This window comes from Oncorhynchus keta, chromosome 19 (genome assembly GCF_023373465.1).
Source record: "Oncorhynchus keta strain PuntledgeMale-10-30-2019 chromosome 19, Oket_V2, whole genome shotgun sequence".
Taxonomy (NCBI): Eukaryota; Metazoa; Chordata; class Actinopteri; order Salmoniformes; family Salmonidae; genus Oncorhynchus; species Oncorhynchus keta.
The window spans coordinates 21,176,067-21,203,707 of NC_068439.1; the positions used below are offsets into that span (position 1 = coordinate 21,176,067).

The window sequence follows — 27,641 nt, forward strand, 5'->3', positions numbered from 1 at the left end:
CTTTATGTACATATCTACCTTAAATACCTTATTATTATCTATCCTGATCCTGTCCCTTTACCCTGCCTTTATGTACATATCTACCTTAAATACCTTATTATTATCTATCCTGATCCTGTCCCTTTACCCTGCCTTTATGTACATATCTACCTTAAATACCTTATTATTATCTATCCTGATCCTGTCCCTTTACCCTGCCTTTATGTACATATCTACCTTAAATACCTTATTATTATCTATCCTGATCCTGTCCCTTTACCCTGCCTTTATGTACATATCTACCTTAAATACCTTATTATTATCTATCCTGATCCTGTCCCTTTACCCTGCCTTTATGTACATATCTACCTTAAATACCTTATTATTATCTATCCTGATCCTGTCCCTTTACCCTGCCTTTATGTACATATCTACCTTAAATACCTTATTATTATCTATCCTGATCCTGTCCCTTTACCCTGCCTTTATGTACATATCTACCTTAAATACCTTATTATTATCTATCCTGATCCTGTCCCTTTACCCTGCCTTTATGTACATATCTACCTTAAATACCTTATTATTATCTATCCTGATCCTGTCCCTTTACCCTGCCTTTATGTACATATCTACCTTAAATACCTTATTATTATCTATCCTGATCCTGTCCCTTTACCCTGCCTTTATGTACATATCTACCTTAAATACCTTATTATTATCATATATCCTGATCCTGTCCCTTTACCCTGCCTTTATGTACATATCTACCTTAAATACCTTATTATTATCTATCCTGATCCTGTCCCTTTACCCTGCCTTTATGTACATATCTACCTCAAATACCTTATTATTATCTATCCTGATCCTGTCCCTTTACCCTGCCTTTATGTACATATCTACCTTAAATACCTTATTATTATTATATATCCTGATCCTGTCCCTTTACCCTGCCTTTATGTACATATCTACCTTAAATACCTTATTATTATCTATCCTGATCCTGTCCCTTTACCCTGCCTTTATGTACATATCTACCTCAAATACCTTATTATTATCTATCCTGATCCTGTCCCTTTACCCTGCCTTTGTGTACATATCTACCTTAAATACCTTATTATTATCTATTCTGATGTCTTGTCCCTTTACCCTGCCTTCATGTACATATCTACCTCAAATACCTTATTATTATCTATCCTGATCCTGTCCCTTTACCCTGCCTTTATGTACATATCTACCTTAAATACCTTATTATTATCTATCCTGATCCTGTCCCTTTACCCTGCCTTTATGTACATATCTACCTCAAATACCTTATTATTATCTATCCTGATCCTGTCCCTTTACCCTGCCTTTATGTACATATCTACCTTAAATACCTTATTATTATCTATCCTGATCCTGTCCCTTTACCCTGCCTTTATGTACATATCTACCTTAAATACCTTATTATTATCTATCCTGATCCTGTCCCTTTACCCTGCCTTTATGTACATATCTACCTTAAATACCTTATTATTATCTATCCTGATCCTGTCCCTTTACCCTGCCTTTATGTACATATCTACCTTAAATACCTTATTATTATCTATCCTGATCCTGTCCCTTTACCCTGCCTTTATGTACATATCTACCTTAAATACCTTATTATTATCTATCCTGATCCTGTCCCTTTACCCTGCCTTTATGTACATATCTACCTTAAATACCTTATTATTATCTATCCTGATCCTGTCCCTTTACCCTGCCTTTATGTACATATCTACCTTAAATACCTTATTATTATCTATCCTGATCCTGTCCCTTTACCCTGCCTTTATGTACATATCTACCTTAAATACCTTATTATTATCTATCCTGATCCTGTCCCTTTACCCTGCCTTTATGTACATATCTACCTTAAATACCTTATTATTATCTATCCTGATCCTGTCCCTTTACCCTGCCTTTATGTACATATCTACCTTAAATACCTTATTATTATCTATCCTGATCCTGTCCCTTTACCCTGCCTTTATGTACATATCTACCTTAAATACCTTATTATTATCTATCCTGATCCTGTCCCTTTACCCTGCCTTTATGTACATATCTACCTTAAATACCTTATTATTATCTATCCTGATCCTGTCCCTTTACCCTGCCTTTATGTACATATCTACCTTAAATACCTTATTATTATCTATCCTGATCCTGTCCCTTTACATATCTACCTCAAATACCCCTGCCTTTATGTACATATCTACCTTAAATACCTTATTATTATCTATCCTGATCCTGTCCCTTTACCCTGCCTTTATGTACATATCTACCTTAAATACCTTATTATTATCTATCCTGATCCTGTCCCTTTACCCTGCCTTTATGTACATATCTACCTTAAATACCTTATTATTATCTATCCTGATCCTGTCCCTTTACCCTGCCTTTATGTACATATCTACCTTAAATACCTTATTATTATCTATCCTGATCCTGTCCCTTTACCCTGCCTTTATGTACATATCTACCTCAAATACCTTATTATTATCTATCCTGATCCTGTCCCTTTACCCTGCCTTTATGTACATATCTACCTTAAATACCTTATTATTATCTATCCTGATCCTGTCCCTTTACCCTGCCTTTATGTACATATCTACCTTAAATACCTTATTATTATCTATCCTGATCCTGTCCCTTTACCCTGCCTTTATGTACATATCTACCTTAAATACCTTATTATTATCTATCCTGATCCTGTCCCTTTACCCTGCCTTTATGTACATATCTACCTTAAATACCTTATTATTATCTATCCTGATCCTGTCCCTTTACCCTGCCTTTATGTACATATCTACCTTAAATACCTTATTATTATCTATCCTGATCCTGTCCCTTTACCCTGCCTTTATGTACATATCTACCTTAAATACCTTATTATTATCTATCCTGATCCTGTCCCTTTACCCTGCCTTTATGTACATATCTACCTTAAATACCTTATTATTATCTATCCTGATCCTGTCCCTTTACCCTGCCTTTATGTACATATCTACCTTAAATACCTTATTATTATCTATCCTGATCCTGTCCCTTTACCCTGCCTTTATGTACATATCTACCTTAAATACCTTATTATTATCTATCCTGATCCTGTCCCTTTACCCTGCCTTTATGTACATATCTACCTTAAATACCTTATTATTATCTATCCTGATCCTGTCCCTTTACCCTGCCTTTATGTACATATCTACCTTAAATACCTTATTATTATCTATCCTGATCCTGTCCCTTTACCCTGCCTTTATGTACATATCTACCTTAAATACCTTATTATTATCTATCCTGATCCTGTCCCTTTACCCTGCCTTTATGTACATATCTACCTTAAATACCTTATTATTATCTATCCTGATCCTGTCCCTTTACCCTGCCTTTATGTACATATCTACCTTAAATACCTTATTATTATCTATCCTGATCCTGTCCCTTTACCCTGCCTTTATGTACATATCTACCTTAAATACCTTATTATTATCTATCCTGATCCTGTCCCTTTACCCTGCCTTTATGTACATATCTACCTTAAATACCTTATTATTATCTATCCTGATCCTGTCCCTTTACCCTGCCTTTATGTACATATCTACCTTAAATACCTTATTATTATCTATCCTGATCCTGTCCCTTTACCCTGCCTTTATGTACATATCTACCTTAAATACCTTATTATTATCTATCCTGATCCTGTCCCTTTACCCTGCCTTTATGTACATATCTACCTCAAATACCTTATTATTATCTATCCTGATCCTGTCCCTTTACCCTGCCTTTATGTACATATCTACCTCAAATACCTTATTATTATCTATCCTGATCCTGTCCCTTTACCCTGCCTTTATGTACATATCTACCTTAAATACCTTATTATTATCTATCCTGATCCTGTCCCTTTACCCTGCCTTTATGTACATATCTACCTTAAATACCTTATTATTATCTATCCTGATCCTGTCCCTTTACCCTGCCTTTATGTACATATCTACCTTAAATACCTTATTATTATCTATCCTGATCCTGTCCCTTTACCCTGCCTTTATGTACATATCTACCTTAAATACCTTATTATTATCTATCCTGATCCTGTCCCTTTACCCTGCCTTTATGTACATATCTACCTTAAATACCTTATTATTATCTATCCTGATCCTGTCCCTTTACCCTGCCTTTATGTACATATCTACCTTAAATACCTTATTATTATCTATCCTGATCCTGTCCCTTTACCCTGCCTTTATGTACATATCTACCTTAAATACCTTATTATTATCTATCCTGATCCTGTCCCTTTACCCTGCCTTTATGTACATATCTACCTTAAATACCTTATTATTATCTATCCTGATCCTGTCCCTTTACCCTGCCTTTATGTACATATCTACCTTAAATACCTTATTATTATCTATCCTGATCCTGTCCCTTTACCCTGCCTTTATGTACATATCTACCTTAAATACCTTATTATTATCTATCCTGATCCTGTCCCTTTACCCTGCCTTTATGTACATATCTACCTTAAATACCTTATTATTATCTATCCTGATCCTGTCCCTTTACCCTGCCTTTATGTACATATCTACCTCAAATACCTTATTATTATCTACCCTGATCCTGTCCCTTTACCCTGCCTTTATGTACATATCTACCTTAAATACCTTATTATTATCTATCCTGATCCTGTCCCTTTACCCTGCCTTTATGTACATATCTACCTTAAATACCTTATTATTATCTATCCTGATCCTGTCCCTTTACCCTGCCTTTATGTACATATCTACCTTAAATACCTTATTATTATCTATCCTGATCCTGTCCCTTTACCCTGCCTTTATGTACATATCTACCTTAAATACCTTATTATTATTATATATCCTGATCCTGTCCCTTTACCCTGCCTTTATGTACATATCTACCTTAAATACCTTATTATTATCTATCCTGATCCTGTCCCTTTACCCTGCCTTTATGTACATATCTACCTCAAATACCTTATTATTATCTATCCTGATCCTGTCCCTTTACCCTGCCTTTATGTACATATCTACCTTAAATACCTTATTATTATCTATCCTGATCCTGTCCCTTTACCCTGCCTTTATGTACATATCTACCTCAAATACCGTATTATTATCTATCCTGATCCTGTCCCTTTACCCTGCCTTTATGTACATATCTACCTTAAATACCTTATTATTATCTATCCTGATCCTGTCCCTTTACCCTGCCTTTATGTACATATCTACCTCAAATACCTTATTATTATCTATCCTGATCCTGTCCCTTTACCCTGCCTTTATGTACATATCTACCTTAAATACCTTATTATTATCTATCCTGATCCTGTCCCTTTACCCTGCCTTTATGTACATATCTACCTTAAATACCTTATTATTATCTATCCTGATCCTGTCCCTTTACCCTGCCTTTATGTACATATCTACCTTAAATACCTTATTATTATCTATCCTGATCCTGTCCCTTTACCCTGCCTTTATGTACATATCTACCTCAAATACCTTATTATTATCTATCCTGATCCTGTCCCTTTACCCTGCCTTTATGTACATATCTACCTTAAATACCTTATTATTATCTATCCTGATCCTGTCCCTTTACCCTGCCTTTATGTACATATCTACCTTAAATACCTTATTATTATCTATCCTGATCCTGTCCCTTTACCCTGCCTTTATGTACATATCTACCTTAAATACCTTATTATTATCTATCCTGATCCTGTCCCTTTACCCTGCCTTTATGTACATATCTACCTTAAATACCTTATTATTATCTATCCTGATCCTGTCCCTTTACCCTGCCTTTATGTACATATCTACCTTAAATACCTTATTATTATCTATCCTGATCCTGTCCCTTTACCCTGCCTTTATGTACATATCTACCTTAAATACCTTATTATTATCTATCCTGATCCTGTCCCTTTACCCTGCCTTTATGTACATATCTACCTTAAATACCTTATTATTATCTATCCTGATCCTGTCCCTTTACCCTGCCTTTATGTACATATCTACCTTAAATACCTTATTATTATCTATCCTGATCCTGTCCCTTTACCCTGCCTTTATGTACATATCTACCTTAAATACCTTATTATTATCTATCCTGATCCTGTCCCTTTACCCTGCCTTTATGTACATATCTACCTTAAATACCTTATTATTATCTATCCTGATCCTGTCCCTTTACCCTGCCTTTATGTACATATCTACCTTAAATACCTTATTATTATCTATCCTGATCCTGTCCCTTTACCCTGCCTTTATGTACATATCTACCTCAAATACCTTATTATTATCTATCCTGATCCTGTCCCTTTACCCTGCCTTTATGTACATATCTACCTCAAATACCTTATTATTATCTATCCTGATCCTGTCCCTTTACCCTGCCTTTATGTACATATCTACCTTAAATACCTTATTATTATCTATCCTGATCCTGTCCCTTTACCCTGCCTTTATGTACATATCTACCTCAAATACCTTATTATTATCTATCCTGATCCTGTCCCTTTACCCTGCCTTTATGTACATATCTACCTTAAATACCTTATTATTATCTATCCTGATCCTGTCCCTTTACCCTGCCTTTATGTACATATCTACCTTAAATACCTTATTATTATATATCCTGATGCCTCGTCACTTTACCCTGCCTTTATGTACATATCTACCTTAAATACCTTATTATTATCTATCCTGATGCCTAGTCACTTTACCCTGGCTTTATGTATATATCTACCTCAAATACCTTATTATTATCTATCCTGATGCCTAGTCCCTTTACCCTGCCTTTATGTACATATCTACCTCAAATACCTTATTATTATCTATCCTGATCCTGTCCCTTTACCCGGCCTTTATGTACATATCTACCTTAAATACCTTATTATTATCTATCCTGATCCTGTCCCTTTACCCTGCCTTTATGTACATATCTACCTCAAATACCTTATTATTATCTATCCTGATGCAGTCACTTTACCCTGCCTTTATGTACATATCTACCTCAAATACCTTATTATTATCTATCCTGATGCAGTCCCTTTACCCTGCCTTTATGTACATATCTACCTTAAATACCTTATTATTATCTATTCTGATGTCTTGTCCCTTTACCCTGCCTTCATGTACATATCTACCTCAAATACCTTATTATTATATATCCTGATGCCTCGTCACTTTACCCTGCCTTTATGTACATATCTACCTTAAATACCTTATTATTATCTATCCTGATGCCTAGTCACTTTACCCTGGCTTTATGTACATATCTACCTCAAATACCTTATTATTATCTATCCTGGTGCCTCGTCCCTTTACCCTGCCTTTATGTACATATCTACCTCAAATACCCTATTATTATCTATCCTGATGCCTAGTCCCTTTACCCTGCCTTTATGTACATATCTAAAGTACCTTATTATTATCTATCCTGATGTCTTGTCCCATTACCCTTCCTTTATGTACATATCTATCTCAAGTACCTCGTACCTCTGCACATTGATCTGGTACTGGCACTCCCTGTATATATTGAACCAAAATATAAACGCAACATCCAACAATTTCAGAGATTTTACTGAGTTACAGTTCATATAAGAAAATCAGTCAATTGAAATCTATGGATTTCACATGACTGGGAATATAGATATGCATATGTTGGTCACAGATACTTTACAAAAAAGGTAGGGGCGTGGATCAGAAAAGCAGTCTGTGTCTGTTGTGACCACCATTTTCCCCATGCAGTGTGACACATCTCTTTCACATAGATTTAATCAGGCTGTTGATTGTGGCCTGTGGAATGTTGTCCCCTCCTCTTCAATGGCTATGCAAAGTTGATGGATATTTGCAGAAACTGGGACACGCTGTCGTGCACATCGATCCAGAGCATCACAAACATGCTGAATGTGTGACACGTCTGAGTATGTAGGCCATGGAAGAACTGGGATATTTTCAGTTTCCAGGAATTGTGTACAGATCCTTGTGACATGAAGCTGCGCATTATCATGCCATCATGAGGCACACTGTTCACAACATTGACATCAGCAAACCAGTTGCCCACACAACGCCATACACGCTGTCTGCCATCTGCCCGGTACAGTTGAAACCGGGATTCATCCATGAAGAGCACACTTCTCCAGCGGCCCGTTGGCCATCGAAGGTAAGCCGAACTGTAGTCAGGTCAAGACCCCGGTGAGGATAACGAGCATGCAGATGAGCTTCCCTGAGACAGTTTCTGACAGTTTGTGCAGAAATTATTTGGTTGTGCAAACCCACAGTTGAATCAGTTCAGGTGGCTGTTCTCAGACGATCCCGTAGGTGAAGAAGCCAGATGTGGATGCCCAGGACGGCTGGCGTGGTTACACGGTTGGTCTGCGGTTGCATGTACTGCCAAATTCTCTAAAACAACGTTTGAGGTGGCTTATGGTAGAGAAATTAACATTAAATTATCTGGAAACAGCTCTGGTGGATATTCCTGCAGTCAGCATGCCAATTGCATCTGACTGCAGCAATCTGTGGCATTGTGTGACAAAGCTGCACATTTTAGAGTGGCCTTTCATTATCCCCAGCACAAGGTGGTCCTTCTGTGGCTCAGTTGGTAGAGCATGGCGCTTGTAACGCCAGGGTAGTGGGTTCGATTCCCGGGACCACCCATACGTAAAATGTATGCACACATGACTGTAAGTCGCTTTGGATAAAAGCGTCAGCTAAATGGCATATATTATTATTATATATTAAGGTGAATCTGTGTAATGATCATGAGGTTTAATCATCTTATAATATGCCACACCTGTCAGTTGGATGGATTATCTTGGCAAAGGATAAATGCTCACTAACAGAGATGTAAACACATTTTTACACAATTTGAGAGAAATAAGCTTTGTGTGCATTTTTGGGATCTTTTATTTCAGCTCATGAAACATGGTATCAACACATGTTGTGTTTATATTTTTGTTCAGTGTACCTCCATTCTTGCAAGTTATTTTATTGCTTGTGTTACTATTTCCTCTTATGTTACTCTGCATCGTTGGGAAGGGCTCGTAAACAAGCATTTCACGGTCAAGTCTACACCAGTTGAATTCAGCACGTGACAAATAACATTTGATTTGATTCTCCACCCAGGTAGCCTACTGCACGACCGTAAATCACATACACAGGGCAGGAAATGAATCCTGTTAACCAGTTTCAGTTTCCTCTGTACTCAAATCAAAGAAACAAGTTAGCATGCCTCCCTCTCTCCAAAGTGCCCAGGTCCTGGAGTTTAATTAAATGCCCCCCTCTGACAGACATTAATGACTGCCATCCGTCTCTGGGGAAAGTGGCAATGTGGTTATCAGCATTGGCTAACCCTGTTCTCTGGAGAGGGCACCCAAACACTAATACACACACACGTGTGCAGGCAAATGTGCATATGCACACACACACAGGCACACACACACAAACTACTAATACATAATCAACACATCCAGCACTTCAGCTCAGCAGCGTTTGATTAATTACTTCAAACAAACATTGGCTAATCGATTCCCCACCACTCTGGAATGAAGCAGGCTTGTGCAGCTGCACAAGTTATTTATGCTAATTAGCCTTAATGTTTTCAATTCAAACACTTTTATTAGTATTATTACCACAGGTTGTGAATGGTACTACAGAGGTCTATTCTAATGTACAATAATATCATTCACTTTTTTTGGCCCAAATAAGAGACTTTAGGCACTGTTAGATTTGAATGCATCTACTCCATCCTAACCTCCTATGCCTTTGCTGTGCTTTTTTATTTTTGTGATCACATTTTTACCTGCATTTTTATATAACTAGATGTGTCTTTATGTGATCACATTTTCACTTTGTTCTAAAACTACATTTCATTTTTGGTGATCACATTTGTACTTTTATTTTCATATAACTTAACATCTTTATTTTGTCATCAAATTTTGACTTGTGTTTTGATATACTAAATATTTCTCTCCTGATCCCTCTTCAACAGCTGATGGATGAAGAGAAGGTGGTAGTGCTGTCGGAGATGGAGAAGCTTATGGGCTTATGCCAGCAGCTGCAGATGGGGGTGAGGACGCCGGTACAGGGCAAGACTGCCACCTTCCAGAAGGTACTATAAATACAGGCTTTATAAATACATTTGATTGATTGATTACTATTATTGATATACTAGCTGTACATAATATGTTGAACTATGGTGTTGTTGTCAATGACTGGATTTTCTTTTGTAATGAAATCCACTTTTATTTCAGTTCTATGTTACAATAGTCCGCCAAGGATTAGTTTATTAATTAGATTTGTCATACAGAATACAATACAAATATTGCCAGGAGAGCACATGACTATAAATAGGGTTCTACCATGTTGAAATAAACCTTTGTCCAAAATCTAGCTTGCCTACTACTCACTTAAACTGCATACTGTGTATACTAATTGTACTACATACTGTTTAGAACGTACTGTTTAGTAAAAAACAAATGTGGTAAGCAACAAATATCAGCATACAAGGCCCATCCTACAGAGAATGCGTCATCTAATACGCAATCTAAGCTTGATGCCCTCAATCTCACACAAATGATCAATGAACCCACCAGGTACAACCCCAAATCCGTAAACATGGGCACCCTCATAGATATTATCCTAACCAACTTGCCCTCCAAATACACCTCTGCTGTATTCAACCAAGATCTCAGAGATCACTGCCTCATTGCCTGCATCCGTAATGGGTCTGCGGTCAAACGACCACCACTCATCACTGTCAAATGCTCCCTAAAACACTTCAGGGAGCAGGCCTTTCTAGTCGACCTGGCACGGGTATCCTGGAAGGATATTGACCTCATCCCGTCAGTGGAGGATGCTTGGTTATTCTTTAAAAGTGCCTTCCTCGCCATCTTAAATAAGCATGCCCCATTCAAAAAAATGTAGAATCAGGAACAGATATAGCCCTTGGTTCACGAGAGACCTGTCTGCCCTTGACCAGCACAAAAACATCCTGTGGCGTTCTGCATTAGCATCGAACATCCCCCGTGAAATGCATCTTTTCAGGGAAGTTTGGAACAAATATACACAGGCAGTTAGGAAAGCTAAGGCTAGCTTTTTCAAGCAGAAATGTGCATCCTGTAGCACAAACTCAAAAATGTTCTGGGACACTGTAAAGTCCATGAAGAATAAGAGCACCTCCTCCCAGCTGCCCACTGCACTAAGGCTAGGAAACACTGTCAGCACAGATAAATCCACAGTAATTGAGAATTGCAATAAGTGTTTTTCTACGGCTGGCCATGCTTTCCACCTGGCTACCCCTACCCCGATCAACAGCCCTCCACCCCCCACAGCGACTCACCCAAACCTCCCCCACTTCTCCTTCACCCAAATCCTGATAGCTGATGTTCTGAAAGAGCTGCAAAATCTAGACCCGTACAAATCAGCCGGGCTAGACAATCTAGACCCTGTCTTTCTAAAATGATCTGCCGAAATTGTTGCAACCCCTATTACTAGCCTGTTCAACCTCTCTTTCGTATCGTCTGAGATTCCCATAGATTGAAAAGCTGCCGCGGTCATCCCCCTCTTCAAAGAGGGAGACACTCTAGACCCAAACTGCTACAGACCTATATCTATTCTACCCTGCCTTTCTAAGGTCTTCGAAAGCCAAGTTAACAAACAGATTACCAACCATTTTGAATCCCACCATACCTTCTCCGCTATGCAATCTGGTTTCAGAGCTGGTCATAGGTGCACCTCAGCCACGCTCAAGGTCCTAAACGATATCATAACCGCCATCGATAAGAGACATTACTGTACAGCCGTATTCATCGACCTGGCTAAGGCTTTCGACTTTGTCAATCACAACATTCTTATTGGTAGACTCAGCAGCCTTGGTTTCTCAAATGACTGCCTCGCCTGGTTCATCAACTACTTCTCTGATAGACTTCAGTGTGTCAAATCGGAGTGCCTGTTGTCTGGACCTCTGGCAGTCTTTATGGGGGTGCCACAGGGTTCAATTCTCGGGCTGACTCTCTTCTCTGTATACATCAATGATGTCGCTCTTGCTGCTGGTGATTCTTTGATCCACCTCTACGCAGACGACACCATTCTGTACACCTCTGGCCTTTCTTTAGACACTGTGTTAACAAACCTCCAGACGAACTTCAATGCCATACAACTCTCCTTCCGTGGCCTCCAACTGCTCTTAAATGCAAGTAAAACTAAATACATGCTCTTCAACCAATTGCTGCCCACACCTGCCCACCCGTCCAGCATCACTACTCTGGACGGTTCTGACTTAGAATATGTGGACAACTACAAATACCTAGGTGTCTGGTTAGACTGTAAACTCTCCTTCCAGACTCACATTAAACATTAAATCTCCAATCCAAAATTAAATATAGAATCGGCTTCCTATTTCGCAACAAAGCATACTTCACTCGTGCTGCCAAACATACCCTCGTAAAACTGACCATCCTACCGATCCTTGACTTTGGCGATGTAATTTACAAAATACCCTCCAACACTCTACTCAGCTAATTGGATGCAGTCTATCACAGTGCCATCCGTTTTGTCACCAAAAACCCATTTACTACCCACCACTGTGACCTGTACGCTCTCGTTGTCTGGTCCTCGCTTCATACTCATTGCCAAATCCACTGGCTCCAGGTCATCTACAAGTCTCTGCTAGGTAAAGCCCTGCCTTATCTCAGCTCACTGGTCACCATAGCAGCACCCACCCGTAACATGCGCTCCAGCAGGTATACTTCACTGGTCAACCCCAAAGCCAATTCTTCCTTTGGCTGTTTCTCCTTCCAGTTCTCTGCTGCCAATGACTGGAACGAACTGCAAAAATCACTAAAGCTGGAGACTCTTACCTCCCTCACTAGCTTTAAGCACCAGCTGTCAGAGCAGCTCACAGATCACTGCACCTGTACATAGCTCATCTGTAAATAGCCCATCCAATCTACCTCATCCCCATACTGTATTTATTTATTTATCTTGCTCCTTTGCACCCCAGTATCTCTACTTGCACATTCATCTTCTGCACATTCTACCTTTCTAGTGTTTAATTGCTATATTGTAATTACTTCGCCACTATTGCCTATTTATTGCCTTACCTGTCTTATCCTACTTCATTTGCACATGCTGTATATAGATTTTTCTACTGTATTTTTGATTGTATGTTTGTTTATTCCATGTGTAACTCTGTGTTGTTGTATGTGTTGAACTGCTTTGCTTTATCTTGGCCAGGTCGCAGTTGCAAATGAGAATTTGTTCTCAACTAGCCTACCTGGTTAAATACAGGAGAAATAAAAAAATAAAAAATTGTGTTGATTCCCGCCATTCGTTGGTTTTGGTACAGCGCGTCCCTTCAGCTGATTATCAGCTGTTGTCAGACACACGTGTCTCAAAATACAGTACGACATCCTGGCATTTAAAGTGTACAAAATGTTCTAAATTGCACATACTATAAAACTAACTTTTTCGCATAACTAAAATGCCTACTATTTAGAACGCAAGTATGGGTATTCAGACATGGCCATGGTTATAGGGAGTGTGAGAGAATGCACTGAAAGGAAACCTGGCAAAGGAGTATTGATGAACTGCAATGATGAGAGACAGTCAACCCATTCTTAATACAGCATTGGGCAAACATTTGTTACTGCTTTACAGACAGAGGTCAATCATAAAAACATTATTGTAAAATGAAACCCTATAATGACACTGAGCTTAATGAACCTCTTAAAATCTGTTGGACAGTGATGAACTGACACTGGTCACCTTGTACTAATGGGAAAGGTTACAATCAGGATGAGAGAAGAGAGAATAACATGGGGCACATCCCAAATGGCATCCTATTCCCTATATAGTGTGCACTGCTTTGAATAGGGCCCATAGGATTCTGGTCAAAAGTAGTGCATTATGTTGGGAATAGGGTGCCATTTGGGACACAACCATTGGGCTTCTCTGATTAATGTGGATCTGTTAGATGGGCATTGGCTTTCCCCTCAAGTTGTCATTAGCCAGACAGATCGGTCCACTCTGTCTGTCACAAGGGAATTAAGGGTGTTTTAAACAGGCAAAGGTCATTGCTGAAAATTATTTTTAAATGGAGCAGGAGATGGAGGTTGTGGGTGTTTGGTGTGTCTAGTGTTGGTTTAGAAACACTCTGTAGTGAGAGGTTTAGAAACACTCTGTAGTGAGAGGTTTAGAAACACTGTAGTGAGAGGTTTAGAAACACTCTGTAGTGAGAGGTTTAGAAACACTCTGTAGTGAGAGGTTTAGAAACACACTGTAGTGAGAGGTTTAGAAAAACTGTAGTGAGAGGTTTAGAAACACTCTAGTGAGAGGTTTAGAAACACTGTAGTGAGAGGTTTAGAAACACTCTGTAGTGAGAGGTTTAGAAACACTCTGTAGTGAGAGGTTTATAAACACTCTGTAGTGAGAGGTTTAGAAACACTCTGTAGTGAGAGGTTTAGAAACACTCTGTAGTGAGAGGTTTAGAAACACTCTGTAGTGAGAGGTTTAGAAACACTCTGTAGTGAGAGGTTTAGAAACACTCTGTTGAGAGGTTTAGAAACACTCTGTAGTGAGAGGTTTAGAAACACACTGTAGTGAGAGGTTTAGAAACACTCTGTAGTGAGAGGTTTAGAAACACTCTGTAGTGAGAGGTTTAGAAACACTCTGTAGTGAGAGGTTTAGAAACACTCTGTAGTGAGAGGTTTAGAAACACTCTGTAGTGAGAGGTTTAGAAACACACTGTAGTGAGAGGTTTAGAAACACTCTGTAGTGAGAGGTTTAGAAACACTCTGTAGTGAGAGGTTTAGAAACACTCTAGTGAGAGGTTTAGAAACACTGTAGTGAGAGGTTTAGAAACACTCTGTAGTGAGAGGTTTAGAAACACTCTGTAGTGAGAGGTTTAGAAACACTCTGTAGTGAGAGGTTTAGAAACACTGTAGTGAGAGGTTTAGAAACACTCTGTAGTGAGAGGTTTAGAAACACTCTGTAGTGAGAGGTTTAGAAACACTCTGTAGTGAGAGGTTTAGAAACACTCTGTAGTGAGAGGTTTAGAAACACTCTGTAGTGAGAGGTTTAGAAACACTCTGTAGTGAGAGGTTTAGAAACACACTGTAGTGAGAGGTTTAGAAACACTCTGTAGTGAGAGGTTTAGAAACACTCTGTAGTGAGAGGTTTAGAAACACTCTGTAGTGAGAGGTTTAGAAACACACTGTAGTGAGAGGTAGTGAGAGGTTTAGAAACACTCTGTAGTGAGAGGTTTAGAAACACTCTGTAGTGAGAGGTTTAGAAACACTCTGTAGTGAGAGGTTTAGAAACACTCTGTAGTGAGAGGTTTAGAAACACTCTGTAGTGAGAGGTTTAGAAACACTCTGTAGTGAGAGGTTTAGAAACACTCTGTAGTGAGAGGTTTAGAAACACTGTAGTGAGAGGTTTAGAAACACTCTGTAGTGAGAGGTTTAGAAACACTCTGTAGTGAGAGGTTTAGAAACACTCTGTAGTGAGGTTTAGAAACAATGTAGTGAGAGGTTTAGAAACACTGTAGTGAGAGGTTTAGAAACACTGTAGTGAGAGGTTTAGAAACACTGTTTAGAAACACTGTAGTGAGGTTTAGAAACACTCTGTAGTGAGAGGTTTAGAAACACACTGTAGTGAGAGGTTTAGAAACACTGTAGTGAGAGGTTTAGAAACACTGTTTAGAAACACTGTAGTGAGAGGTTTAGAAACACTGTTTAGAAACACTGTAGTGAGGTTTAGAAACACTCTGTAGTGAGAGGTTTAGAAACACTCTGTAGTGAGAGGTTTAGAAACACTGTAGTGAGAGGTTTAGAAACACTCTGTAGTGAGGTTTAGAAACACTGTAGTGAGAGGTTTAGAAACACTGTAGTGAGAGGTTTAGAAACACTGTTTAGAAACACTGTAGTGAGAGGTTTAGAAACACTGTTTAGAAACACTGTAGTGAGGTTTAGAAACACTCTGTAGTGAGAGGTTTAGAAACACACTGTAGTGAGAGGTTTAGAAACACTGTAGTGAGAGGTTTAGAAACACTCTGTAGTGAGAGGTTTAGAAACACTCTGTAGTGAGAGGTTTAGAAACACTCTGTAGTGAGAGGTTTAGAAACACTCTGTAGTGAGAGGTTTAGAAACACTGTAGTGAGAGGTTTAGAAGCACTCTGTAGTGAGAGGTTTAGAAACAATGTAGTGAGAGGTTTAGAAACACTGTAGTGAGAGGTTTAGAAACACTGTAGTGAGAGGTTTAGAAACACTGTAGTGAGAGGTTTAGAAACACTCTGTAGTGAGAGGTTTAGAAACACTCTGTAGTGAGAGGTTTAGAAACACTGTAGTGAGAGGTTTAGAAACACTCTGTAGTGAGAGGTTTAGAAACACTCTGTAGTGAGAGGTTTAGAAGCACTCTGTAGTGAGAGGTTTAGAAACAATGTAGTGAGAGGTTTAGAAACACTGTAGTGAGAGGTTTAGAAACACTGTAGTGAGAGGTTTAGAAACACTCTGTAGTGAGAGGTTTAGAAACACTGTAGTGAGAGGTTTAGAAACACTCTGTAGTGAGAGGTTTAGAAGCACTCTGTAGTGAGAGGTTTAGAAACACTGTAGTGAGGTTTAGAAACACTTTAGTGAGGTTTAGAAACACTGTAGTGAGAGGTTTAGAAACACTCTGTAGTGAGAGGTTTAGAAACACTGTAGTGAGAGGTTTAGAAACACTGTAGTGAGGTTTAGAAACACTCTGTAGTGAGAGGTTTAGAAACACTGTAGTGAGAGGTTTAGAAACACTCTGTAGTGAGAGGTTTAGAAACACTGTAGTGAGGTTTAGAAACACTCTGTAGTGAGAGGTTTAGAAACACTGTAGTGAGAGGTTTAGAAACACTCTGTAGTAGTTTAGAGTAGTGAGTTTAGAAACACTGTAGTGAGAGGTTTAGAAACACTCTGTAGTGAGAGATTTAGAAACACTCTGTAGTGAGAGGTTTAGAAACACTGTAGTGAGAGGTTTAGAAACACTCTGTAGTGAGAGGTTTAGAAACACTCTGTAGTGAGAGGTTTAGAAACACTCTGTAGTGAGAGGTTTAGAAACACTCTGTAGTGAGAGGTTTAGAAACACTCTGTAGTGAGAGGTTTAGAAACACTGTAGTGAGAGGTTTAGAAACACTGTTTAGAAACACTGTAGTGAGAGGTTTAGAAACACTCTGTAGTGAGAGGTTTAGAAACACACTGTAGTGAGAGGTTTAGAAACACTCTGTAGTGAGAGGTTTAGAAACACTGTAGTGAGAGGTTTAGAAACACTCTGTAGTGAGAGGTTTAGAAACACTGTAGTGAGGTTTAGAAACACTCTGTAGTGAGAGGTTTAGAAACACTGTAGTGAGAGGTTTAGAAACACTGTTTAGAAACACTGTAGTGAGGTTTAGAAACACTCTGTAGTGAGAGGTTTAGAAACACTGTAGTGAGAGGTTTAGAAACACTCTGTAGTGAGAGGTTTAGAAACACTGTAGTGAGGTTTAGAAACACTTTGAAACACTGTGAGAGGTTTAGAAACACTCTGTAGTGAGAGGTTTAGAAACACTCTAGTGAGAGGTTTAGAAACACTGTAGTGAGAGGTTTAGAAACACTCTGTAGTGAGAGGTTTAGAAACACTCTGTAGTGAGAGGTTTATAAACACTCTGTAGTGAGAGGTTTAGAAACACACTGTAGTGAGAGGTTTAGAAACACTGTAGTGAGAGGTTTAGAAACACTCTAGTGAGAGGTTTAGAAACACTGTAGTGAGAGGTTTAGAAACACTCTGTAGTGAGAGGTTTAGAAACACTGTAGTGAGAGGTTTAGAAACACACTGTAGTGAGAGGTTTAGAAACACTCTGTAGTGAGAGGTTTAGAAACACTCTGTAGTGAGGTTTAGAAACACTCTGTAGTGAGAGGTTTAGAAACACTGTAGTGAGAGGTTTAGAAACACTCTGTAGTGAGAGGTTTAGAAACACTCTGTAGTGAGAGGTTTAGAAACACTCTGTAGTGAGAGGTTTAGAAACACTCTGTAGTGAGAGGTTTAGAAACACTGTAGTGAGAGGTTTAGAAACACACTGTAGTGAGAGGTTTAGAAACACTCTGTAGTGAGAGGTTTAGAAACACTGTAGTGAGAGGTTTAGAAACACTCTGTAGTGAGAGGTTTAGAAACACTGTAGTGAGAGGTTTAGAAACACTCTGTAGTGAGAGGTTTAGAAACACTCTGTAGTGAGAGGTTTAGAAACACTCTGTAGTGAGAGGTTTAGAAACACTCTGTAGTGAGAGGTTTAGAAACACTCTGTAGTGAGAGGTTTAGAAACACTCTGTAGTGAGAGGTTTAGAAACACTCTGTAGTGAGAGGTTTAGAAACACTCTGTAGTGAGAGGTTTAGAAACACTCTGTAGTGAGAGGTTTAGAAACACTCTGTAGTGAGAGGTTTAGAAACACTCTGTAGTGAGAGGTTTAGAAACACTCTGTAGTGAGAGGTTTAGAAACACTCTGTAGTGAGAGGTTTAGAAACACTCTGTAGTGAGAGGTTTAGAAACACTCTGTAGTGAGAGGTTTAGAAACACTGTAGTGAGAGGTTTAGAAACACTCTGTAGTGAGAGGTTTAGAAACACTCTGTAGTGAGAGGTTTAGAAACACTCTGTAGTGAGACAACTTAGACGGTAATTCTTAGATTCTTACTAGTGTCCCATGTATACATACCATTATTTGTTTTACCATTATCTATATATTTATGTTGTAATCATAATTATTACATTCTATCAGACCACCATCCTTGACATGTTTTTGAAATCTTTCTCTGTCTGTCTCCAGGTGGATTCCTCCATTCAGAACACCAGAGCCATCATTACTGTGGTGATCTACCTCCTGCCAGTCTGTAACAAGATTGTCAGAAAGGTGAGAGGTCACAGTTGACATCAGCTCATCTACCAAGTGGTTCAAGTGCACCCTCTTAGCAATGTTTACTGGGGTTTGAGTACACTTTTTTTAAGTACAGATGAATATATCAATGGTGGACATTTTACAATGTGTTGTTATTCTACCTTATCCTGTGTCTGTGTCTCCAGTATAAGTCAGAGAGAAGCAGTCTGGGTTCTCCACAAAGCTGGAGGGACAGGCAGTCGTCCACGGCCGTCAAAGACGACGTGCTCAACGGCAAGAACAGCAACGGCTTCGGGGTCAAATCCCTGGAGCAGCATATGGCCAACCTCACCTTCCTGGAGAGCAAGTAGTCCAGTCCAGCGACCTTTGATCCCTAACCTGTATCACCTATCAGAGTTGGAGCGTACCATTGTCGACCACCAGGGGGCGACATACATGAAACGTCACTCACGCAGACATAATGGCAGTGCACCCACCACTCACACGTGCCTCTGTCAGTGTAATCAGCCCATTTGCTTTGTGGTGTAACTGTTACCTGTAGCACATCTCAGCCAAATACAGCAGATGTATGAACAAATATTTAAAAACATATGCTGTAATGAAATCCATCGCCAGTGCATGATGCCATCACCTGACAGGTCTTTTAATCTCCTTTTATCAATCCCTGTGATTTGGGCTGTTAAACCAGCTGTCTGATTGCCTGGTCCCAGATCAGTTTTGGTTGTCTTATCAACTCCTATGGCCATTCTCATGAGGAGTTGGCAGGACAGCCCAAACAGATCTGGTAGAAGACCAGCTTCCTGCTGTTTCTCTCACTGTTGTACGCCAACCAAATCCCATCATGGTTTAGTAATTACTGAGTGAAATCAATGCTCTCACTTTGATGCCAAATAAGAGAGTAAATGGATGGTTTAATCAGGGTATTATGACACTTGGCTTGCTAATAGACTGAAACATAAGGCTCTTATTATTGCTCCATTTCAGCAGAGGCGGAGACCATTTTATCCAATTGACTTTCTACTGTCTTTAGAGTATTGAATCACATTCAGTGTTTGTGGTATACTGTTTTATGCATTTTTCAGAAGACATGTAAAAGATTGCTGGCCTAGCGCATGAGTCAAATCAACTGTGGTTTTGTAGCTGTTCCTTATGAAGTGTACTTGTAATTAAGGTTATGTCCCAAATGGCATCTTATTCAGTGCACTACTTTTGACCAGCGCCCATAGGTCTCTGGTCAAAAGTTGTGCACCTAGTTTTCACAAAATATTTTGGCCCGCGACCCCATTTTGGTCAGAATTTTGAAAAAATGTATGTAATCAATGTCTGTTTACTTTTTTAATTGGGGCAACGACAGTATTACAAATCAGTCTGACACTACTTTTGACAGTATTTCAATCTAAAGTATGGTTTGAAGTGACTGAAATGCATCTTCTGTGTAGAGAAGAACATCATGTTATTTTCCCCCCTGATTTAGTGCCTGTTCTAATTAGTCCTGTGTGGCTTGTGGGCATTGTAGGTGTTCCTGAGAGTCTTATCTTTCAGTGATGGGGTCATAATATTTTATAGCTTAAACCATTCAAAAGACTGAGCCACATTTGTAGGAAGAAAACAGAAACATTATTACAACAGCATCTAGTGGCTACCGGAAGTTACTGATGTGACCCCTGTTCTATGAACCAAGCGCAATTTATTTCCTTTTTTTCCAGTTTCTCTCGTGACCCATAGTTTGGAAAACACTGGAAAAGGGTGTCATTTGGGATGCAGGCTAAGACTGCCTTGTGGGCTATTGTGTATTATTATGGTACTTGAAGCACAGATATATACAGGTAACTGCCAAAATAAAGAAAACACTTGAGTGAAAGCAGGTGCCTCCACACAGGTGTGGTTCCTGAGTTAATAAAGTAATTAACTTCCCATCAAGCTTAGGGTCATGTATAAAAACGCCCAGTTGCCCAGTATTTTGGCTACCATGGCTAGAGATCTGTGACTTTGAAAAAGGGGTCTCAAAGGAGCACAGGGGGTTTAAAGGGTGTGTGTGTCTCACACCCTTTAAAGCTGACAAGGTACAAATCTGTTTTTCTGCCCCTGAACAGGCAGTTAACCCACTGTTCCTAGGTCGTCATTGAAAATAAGAATTTGTTCTTAACTGACTTGCCTAGATAAAGGTTAAAAAAATATATATATATTTTAAATTCACCAGATCTCCACCCAATTGAACACTTATGGGAGATTTTGGAGCGACACTACCATTAACAAAACACAAAATTATGGAATTTCTAGTGGAGGAATGGTGTCACATCCCTCCAATAGAGCTCCAGACACTTGTAGAATCTATGCCAAGGTGAATTGAAGCTGTTTTGGCGGCTCCTGGTGGCCCATTAAGACACTATATTAGCGTTTCCTTTATTTTGGCAGTTACCTGTAGCTATAGCCACTGAGGTGACGATTCTGGTACTACTAAACCTGAATGGTTAGTGTGAAGACTGCATAACCATATAAAGCTTTAGAGTTGATTGTGTATGGCTGTAGCTAATGTCATCTTCTGTTGAGTAAAGAAACCACAGATGTGCAGAAACAGATGTACTTTTAGACCATCTATCCTTTTGACAGTTGAATGATTGATAAACAGAACACAAAATCTAAATAAACATTATTTTTCTTAAAACAGATTTGATTGTGTCATTTATTAAGGTATGTACAGTAAACAAAAAATACATATTTTTCTAACAGAACAAAAACATGGGCTTGTTTGGTACAGTCACTTAATAACTGACATAATGGAAATATCTTAGACTTCCTCCTTTCAAAATAAATGTCACGTTCCATCAACGATCATAATAAAGAGCAAAACATTTTTAAAAAAGGTATCTCATAAAACTTAACTGTCTTTGAATTTCTTCATGTTACATCAAAGCAAAGAAAACAGTATTTGCCCTGGACTGCCTACAGGTAAGGTAGAGGCTAGAGAACTTAAAGGCACAGTGCATTACCTCCAGCACCCCAGATATCTGCACTGTCATCCACCACGGGCATAAGTCCATATCTGGACAGGGGCATGCACTATGCTGTGATGTAAGTACCTAGGTCTGGCTGGGCCTGAGACGAGGGACCCCCTCCAACAGAGCTGCCCCAGGAAAGGTCACTCCAGCTGGGCTGAGGAGAGTGTGAGGAGTCCCTGTGACCTCATTCCTCAGCATGGCTCTGGCTGTGGCTCTGGCTGTGGCTCCGGCTGTGGCTCCGGCTGGGTGCTTTTGGTCCGTTTAGAGACAACGGTCTCGTACTCCTCTCTGCTAAGGAGACCATTAGTGACCGTCTTGCTCTCCTCTATTTTAGGGAGGATGACCGCAATGTATCCCTCAGTGGAAGGCTGGTCAAATACACATGAAAGACAGGTAGGACAGTTAGCCATGTTAATGGTAATGTGATTTACCATCTCAATGGGGTATATGTAAATGAAGGACATTAGATTGACCAAAAATGTATTTTAACTGGTATGAAGCTTATGGAAATGTTTCTCACCTTTCCCAGTAAAAGTTCTGGTCTTTCAAGAATATCCTCATTGACCTCCAATAGCCGACCCCTTATGCAGCTGAAAAGATTTACCAGGATTATAATTCAGGCTAATTTAAAAAGATCTTAGAGTAGTGAATGGCACTAACCATAAAGGGTAGATTATCTGCAGAGGTGAAAATCATAATACAAGAGCAGCAAAGGTTGTAATCACCTGTAAATGGTGTACTCCACACCATCTGTACACGTTATTCTACACAAAGGAGCGAACTCTGTGAGGAACTGTCCTCCCTGGAAATGAAGAAGACACGTGTTAGTTTGACCGTTAAGTCAGAAAATCAAAGGATGTCAATAGTAGTGTAAAATATAATAATAGTCCTAATATGCCAGAGTATCCTTACGGCAGGTAGCCTCGCCGTTAAGAGTTTTGGGCCAGTAACCGAAAGGTCGCTAGTTCAAATCCTGATGCAGACTAGGTGAAAAGTCTGTACCCTTGCTCAAGGCACTTCACCCTAATTTCCTCTGTAAGTTGCAGAGTGTCTGCTAAATGACTAAAGTATAATAATATACCAGACTATATTAACAACAACAAAAAATCACTTCAGTTTTAGCAGTACATACCAATGATTTGTTTTGACGCCACCACACCTCCAACTTGGCACTCCCACACCATTGTAAAAAAAGATTTAACTATAGAAGACATTTACTAATGTCTACATTTGTTTTTAGTAGTGCTGATCGATTAATTGAAAAGTAGGCTCATTCATTTGAATTCCATTTTTTTATGTGAGCTCGATGCTCACATTTCAGTTTCTCAAGAGATAAATCAGATCCAGCCTGAACTGTGAGATGTCCTAGGGAGTTGTAGTTTCCAACAGGCCAATATTAACGCACATAACTTGGTAATTAACTACAATACCCATAATCCATTGTGCATCTACTTGTCCAGCCTGCTACATGAGGTTAGTGTGCTGCAGCCTGGAGAGCAGAATGGCAATTGTGAGGGGATATAGTGAGCAGCTGTTGCTTCGCAAGGCACCTCTACCTGAAAATACATGATCTAAGTGAATGACAGTTGGTATTCATCAGCAGTCATAAAAGTATGCCTTATTACCTTTGAAGAACTACAAAAATTGTGATTTTGTCAGGCAGCAGCTCTATAGAGATGAGATGACTTGGAATGAAATAATAAAGTTATAAAATAAAAAATCTAATATACACAACTATTATTCACATTACTTTACTTTAAAATATTTATGGTTAATAAGTGATAAGCAGTTAATTGTTGGTTAATTGTTTTATTCTGTATTGATACAGCATTCAACCTAAATAATCGAAACCGAACAGACCTCAAGAAGCACTAATCGCTCAGCACTTTTTGGGGCCATGTTTATTCTGTTGCATACTTTTAAATTATAGGTGAGCTAAACATTTTTAAAAAATGCTAAATGAAAGTGTATATTAAAACACTTTCCTTAAAGTATTTTTGTTTTGGTACTAATGTTACCCTCCCCACTATAAACATAAATAAATACATTAAATAGCCTACATTTTAATGAAATATAGAGGACTACTTTTCTGAAGAGTGCCAATATGGCCAACCCATTGATTCAAAGCCTCTCCATGGCCAAAACACAGCATCTTCAAAACCAGGATTTATAAACATTGGTACATACTCTCTTTGACTTCCCAGACACTCTGTTATGCAGGCGACTGCAGCCAGCGCTGATCTGATAGTTGATGCTCTTGATTGACCTCCCGTTCTGAAGGATAGGGTGACTCTCTGCCAGGGTGATGACACAGATTCTGTCAAAAGAGATCCACAGGAACACATTAGCGCCATGTTTAAATTTACAGAAAATAAATAATGTTGTCTGTGGAGGTAGCAAAGCAAATTGTTGATTAGCTTTGGGACAACATCGGGAGTGTTGTGTCCCAAAGTAACGCGTTGATGAGCTGCAGTTTTGTTTATGAGCTGCACATTGGCAATTTTAAGTAGGAAATGAACACATTATCTTAGCCAGCTACCTGTTTGAATGCTGAAGAACACACTGGTCTTCACAATCCTTGCCCTTGATATCTAAGCACAAAGAAGAATACATCGTTCGTTACAACTTTATTCATTCATTAAAAAAATACGCCAGTGGTCCGCAACCATGGACAAGGAGGGATACGGATTTGAGGTTTTTGGGACCAGCCCAGTTCTTAAAGAAATTAGTCAACTGCAAATTCTATGAAAATACATCGCAAAAGCTGTCAGGCTAGCTACCATACCCAAAGCCAAAACACACGTGTTGGTCTCATGTCGTGGTGAACACTGGTTACGTTAGCAAAAATATGTCTAGTTAGCTAATAAATTACCTGTTTTATACCATCGAGTGTAATACCGATCGATGACAGAGGGTGCCTTATTATGCTCCATGTCTTCCATTGATATAAGTACTAAAGAGCATTAGCTAGCTAGCTAAATAAAATACAAATGTTTGACAGATAAATGTACAAATGTTTCGATTTCGTGACGGAGTGTAAACACTGTTACACACTTCGGGTCCGTCCCTTTCAAAAATCCGGAAGACTTTCAAAATTAAATTTCAAACGTTCCGAGAACCTTTTTAATCAGTTATGAAATTACTTGATGACAACCAAAGATGTATATATACCCAGGGTTGGGTAGGTTGCTTTCTAAATGTAATCCGTTACAATTACTAGTTACCTGTCCAAAACTGTAATCAGTAAAGTAACTTTGGGATTACCCAAACTCGGTAACGTAATCGGATTACTTTCAGTTAGTTTTAGATTACTTTCCCCGTAAAATGCATTAGAAGACAAACATTTATATTACCAATTGAACGACATCTATTGTAGAATAAGTCAATGTTAGAGTGCACATAGCTTGTCATAAACGTATGTTGCATTTTACTTCATGTTTATGTAGGCTTCTTCTAAGTCATCTTTTTTTACTGCAGATATTAATATGATTTGGCTATATCTTTACATTAAAAACCAAACTCTGTCAGATTTCCATTAATTACAATTAATTTATTACCCCTTTATATTCAAGAATAGCACTTGGCAATATGGAAATATAGATTAGCCAAATTGTAATTAGCCTACTCTGTTGTTTATGATTTTGATTTTGTTGATTGGGGTCATTGTTTCGAGAAATACTGCTCTTATAGAATGGCATGCTTTGTGCACTACCGAAAAGTGCTATTTGCATGTGAAACATGTATGCCATAGTCTGCATCTGCTATAGGCCTATTGTTTATATTGTTTGTTGGTGACACTTTGAATACTCAATCATTTGCAGAAATGTGTCTATAAAAAGGGCACGAGTTTGAGGATGTGTCCGTTAAGGCCTATGGACTTACGTTTTTGAATCAGCACGAATTAGAATGAGCAATAAAAGCCCCACAGTATGGAGGACAATACCACGGACGAGTTGGGAGAACCTCTGTCAAAATGTTATTCCAAAGGATGAGATCTGCACTATGCAGCTGTTGCGAGAGCGCATTTTTCACTGGCTGTCTACTGGTTGCAAAAACAATGCTAGATAGGCAGTTTAAACTTGTTCAATTCAACCATTATTGGGTTAAAATACTCATATAGCCTACATTTGTGAACAGCCATCCACAACAACCACAATCCGTAAGGCATAAATAGCTAAATGAGAGAGCAGCAGTGTGATTCACCTCAATGCGCTATGTAGACATCAAATCAAATCAAATTGTATTAGTCACATGCCAAATACTACGGGTTACACCTTACAGTGAAATACTTACTTACTAGTCCCTAACCAACAATGCAGTTAAAAAAAATACTGATAACAATAAGAAATAAAAGTAACAACTACGTAATTGAAGAGCAGCAGTAAAACACCAATAGTGAGATTATATACAGGGGGGTACTGGTACAAGTCAATGTCCGGGGGCACCGGTTAATTGGGGTAATATGTACATGTAGGTAGAGTTCTTAAAGTGACTATGCATATATGATAACAACAGAGAGTAGCAGCAGTGTAAAGGGGGGGTCAATGAAAATAGTCTGGGTAGCCATTTGATTAGGTGTTCAGGAGTCTTATGGCTTGGGGGTAGAAGCTGTTTAGAAGCCTCTTGGACATAGACTTGGCGCTCCGGTACCGCTTGCCATGCTGTGGCAGAGAGAACAGTCTTAAACTAGGGTGGCTGGAGTCTTTGACAATTTTTAGGGCCTTCCTCTGACACCGCCTGGTATAGAGGTCTTGGATGGCAGGAAGCTTGGCCCCAGTGTTGTACTGGGCCATTTGCACTACCCTCTGTAGTGCTCCTGAGGGGCCCCTGTGTTCAGAATCAGCATGGCGGATGTGTTTACCTACCCTTACCACATGGGGTCGGCCCATCAGGAAGTCCAGGATCCAGTTGCACAGAGAGGTGTTTAGTCCCAGGGTCCTTAGCTTATTGATAAGCTTTGAGGGCACTATGGTGTCGAACGCTGAGCTGTAGTCAATGAATAGCATTCTCACATAGGTGTTCCTTTTGTCCAGGTGGGAAAGGGCAGTGTGGAGTGCAATAGATATCAGTAAGTGATATCCGTATCGCCCGTAGTCTACACCACTGCTGTCTTCCTTACCGCCAAGTGTTTATTGAAGTTGGATAATCTTTGGATACTGACAGCAGTCGCACCATTGGAAGACATGGCTTGGACTGTAGCCTACAAAAGCCTATTCCTAACTATTTTGGTATGTTATCATAGTGGTCTCTGACTTGTGGCCAGACTTACTAAGGCTGAACAAATTTAAACTTTTTTTAATGCTGATTTGGATTTTATTGAGAAAACAGAAAAGTGTAAAATAATTTGTTTGCAAACATTGTTTTTTAATTTAAAAGTAATCCTAAAGGTAATCATCTATTTTTTCAAAAGTATATGTAATTTGATTACAATATTTTTGCTGGTAAGTAATGGATTAGAGTTACAGTTTTTTTGTAATCTGTTACATGTAACTGATTACATGTAATCTGTTACTCCCCATATATACCCTAGCTCAGTGGTTCCCAAACTTTTATAGTTCCATACCCCTTCAAACATTCAACCTCTAGCTGCGTATCCCCTCTAGCATCAGGGTCAGCGCACTCTCAAATGTTGTTTTTTTGCCATCATTGTAAGCCTGCCACACACACACTATACGATACATTTATGAAACATAAGAATGAGTGTGAGTTTGTGT

The 27,641-nt window shown here is 39.0% G+C and overlaps 2 protein-coding genes across 9 annotated transcripts in view; one reads left to right on the plus strand and one right to left on the minus strand.

The window, feature by feature from the left end:
* Positions 1–21,595, plus strand: part of LOC118397968 (alpha-catulin-like) — a 151,944-nt gene extending 130,349 nt beyond the window's left edge. For all 8 annotated transcript variants that reach the window (XM_052470020.1, XM_052470015.1, XM_052470017.1 and 5 more), the window contains 3 exons: positions 10,030–10,149; positions 18,860–18,943; positions 19,114–21,595. In XM_052470020.1, coding sequence (XP_052325980.1) covers positions 10,030–10,149; positions 18,860–18,943; positions 19,114–19,278 — 369 coding nt within the window. In that variant the 3' untranslated portion in view covers positions 19,279–21,595. The remainder of the gene's footprint in view (positions 1–10,029; positions 10,150–18,859; positions 18,944–19,113) is intronic.
* On the minus strand, positions 21,579–25,010 carry LOC118397967 (protein Abitram). The gene is made up of 6 exons (XM_035792842.2): positions 24,800–25,010; positions 24,467–24,518; positions 24,115–24,244; positions 22,653–22,729; positions 22,448–22,517; positions 21,579–22,295 (listed from the first exon to the last, which is right to left on the minus strand). Exons 1-6 carry the CDS (start codon positions 24,867–24,869, stop codon positions 22,119–22,121), a joined length of 576 nt encoding a protein of 191 aa, XP_035648735.1. The 5' UTR covers positions 24,870–25,010; the 3' UTR covers positions 21,579–22,118.
* Between the last annotated feature and the right edge of the window lie 2,631 nt (positions 25,011–27,641).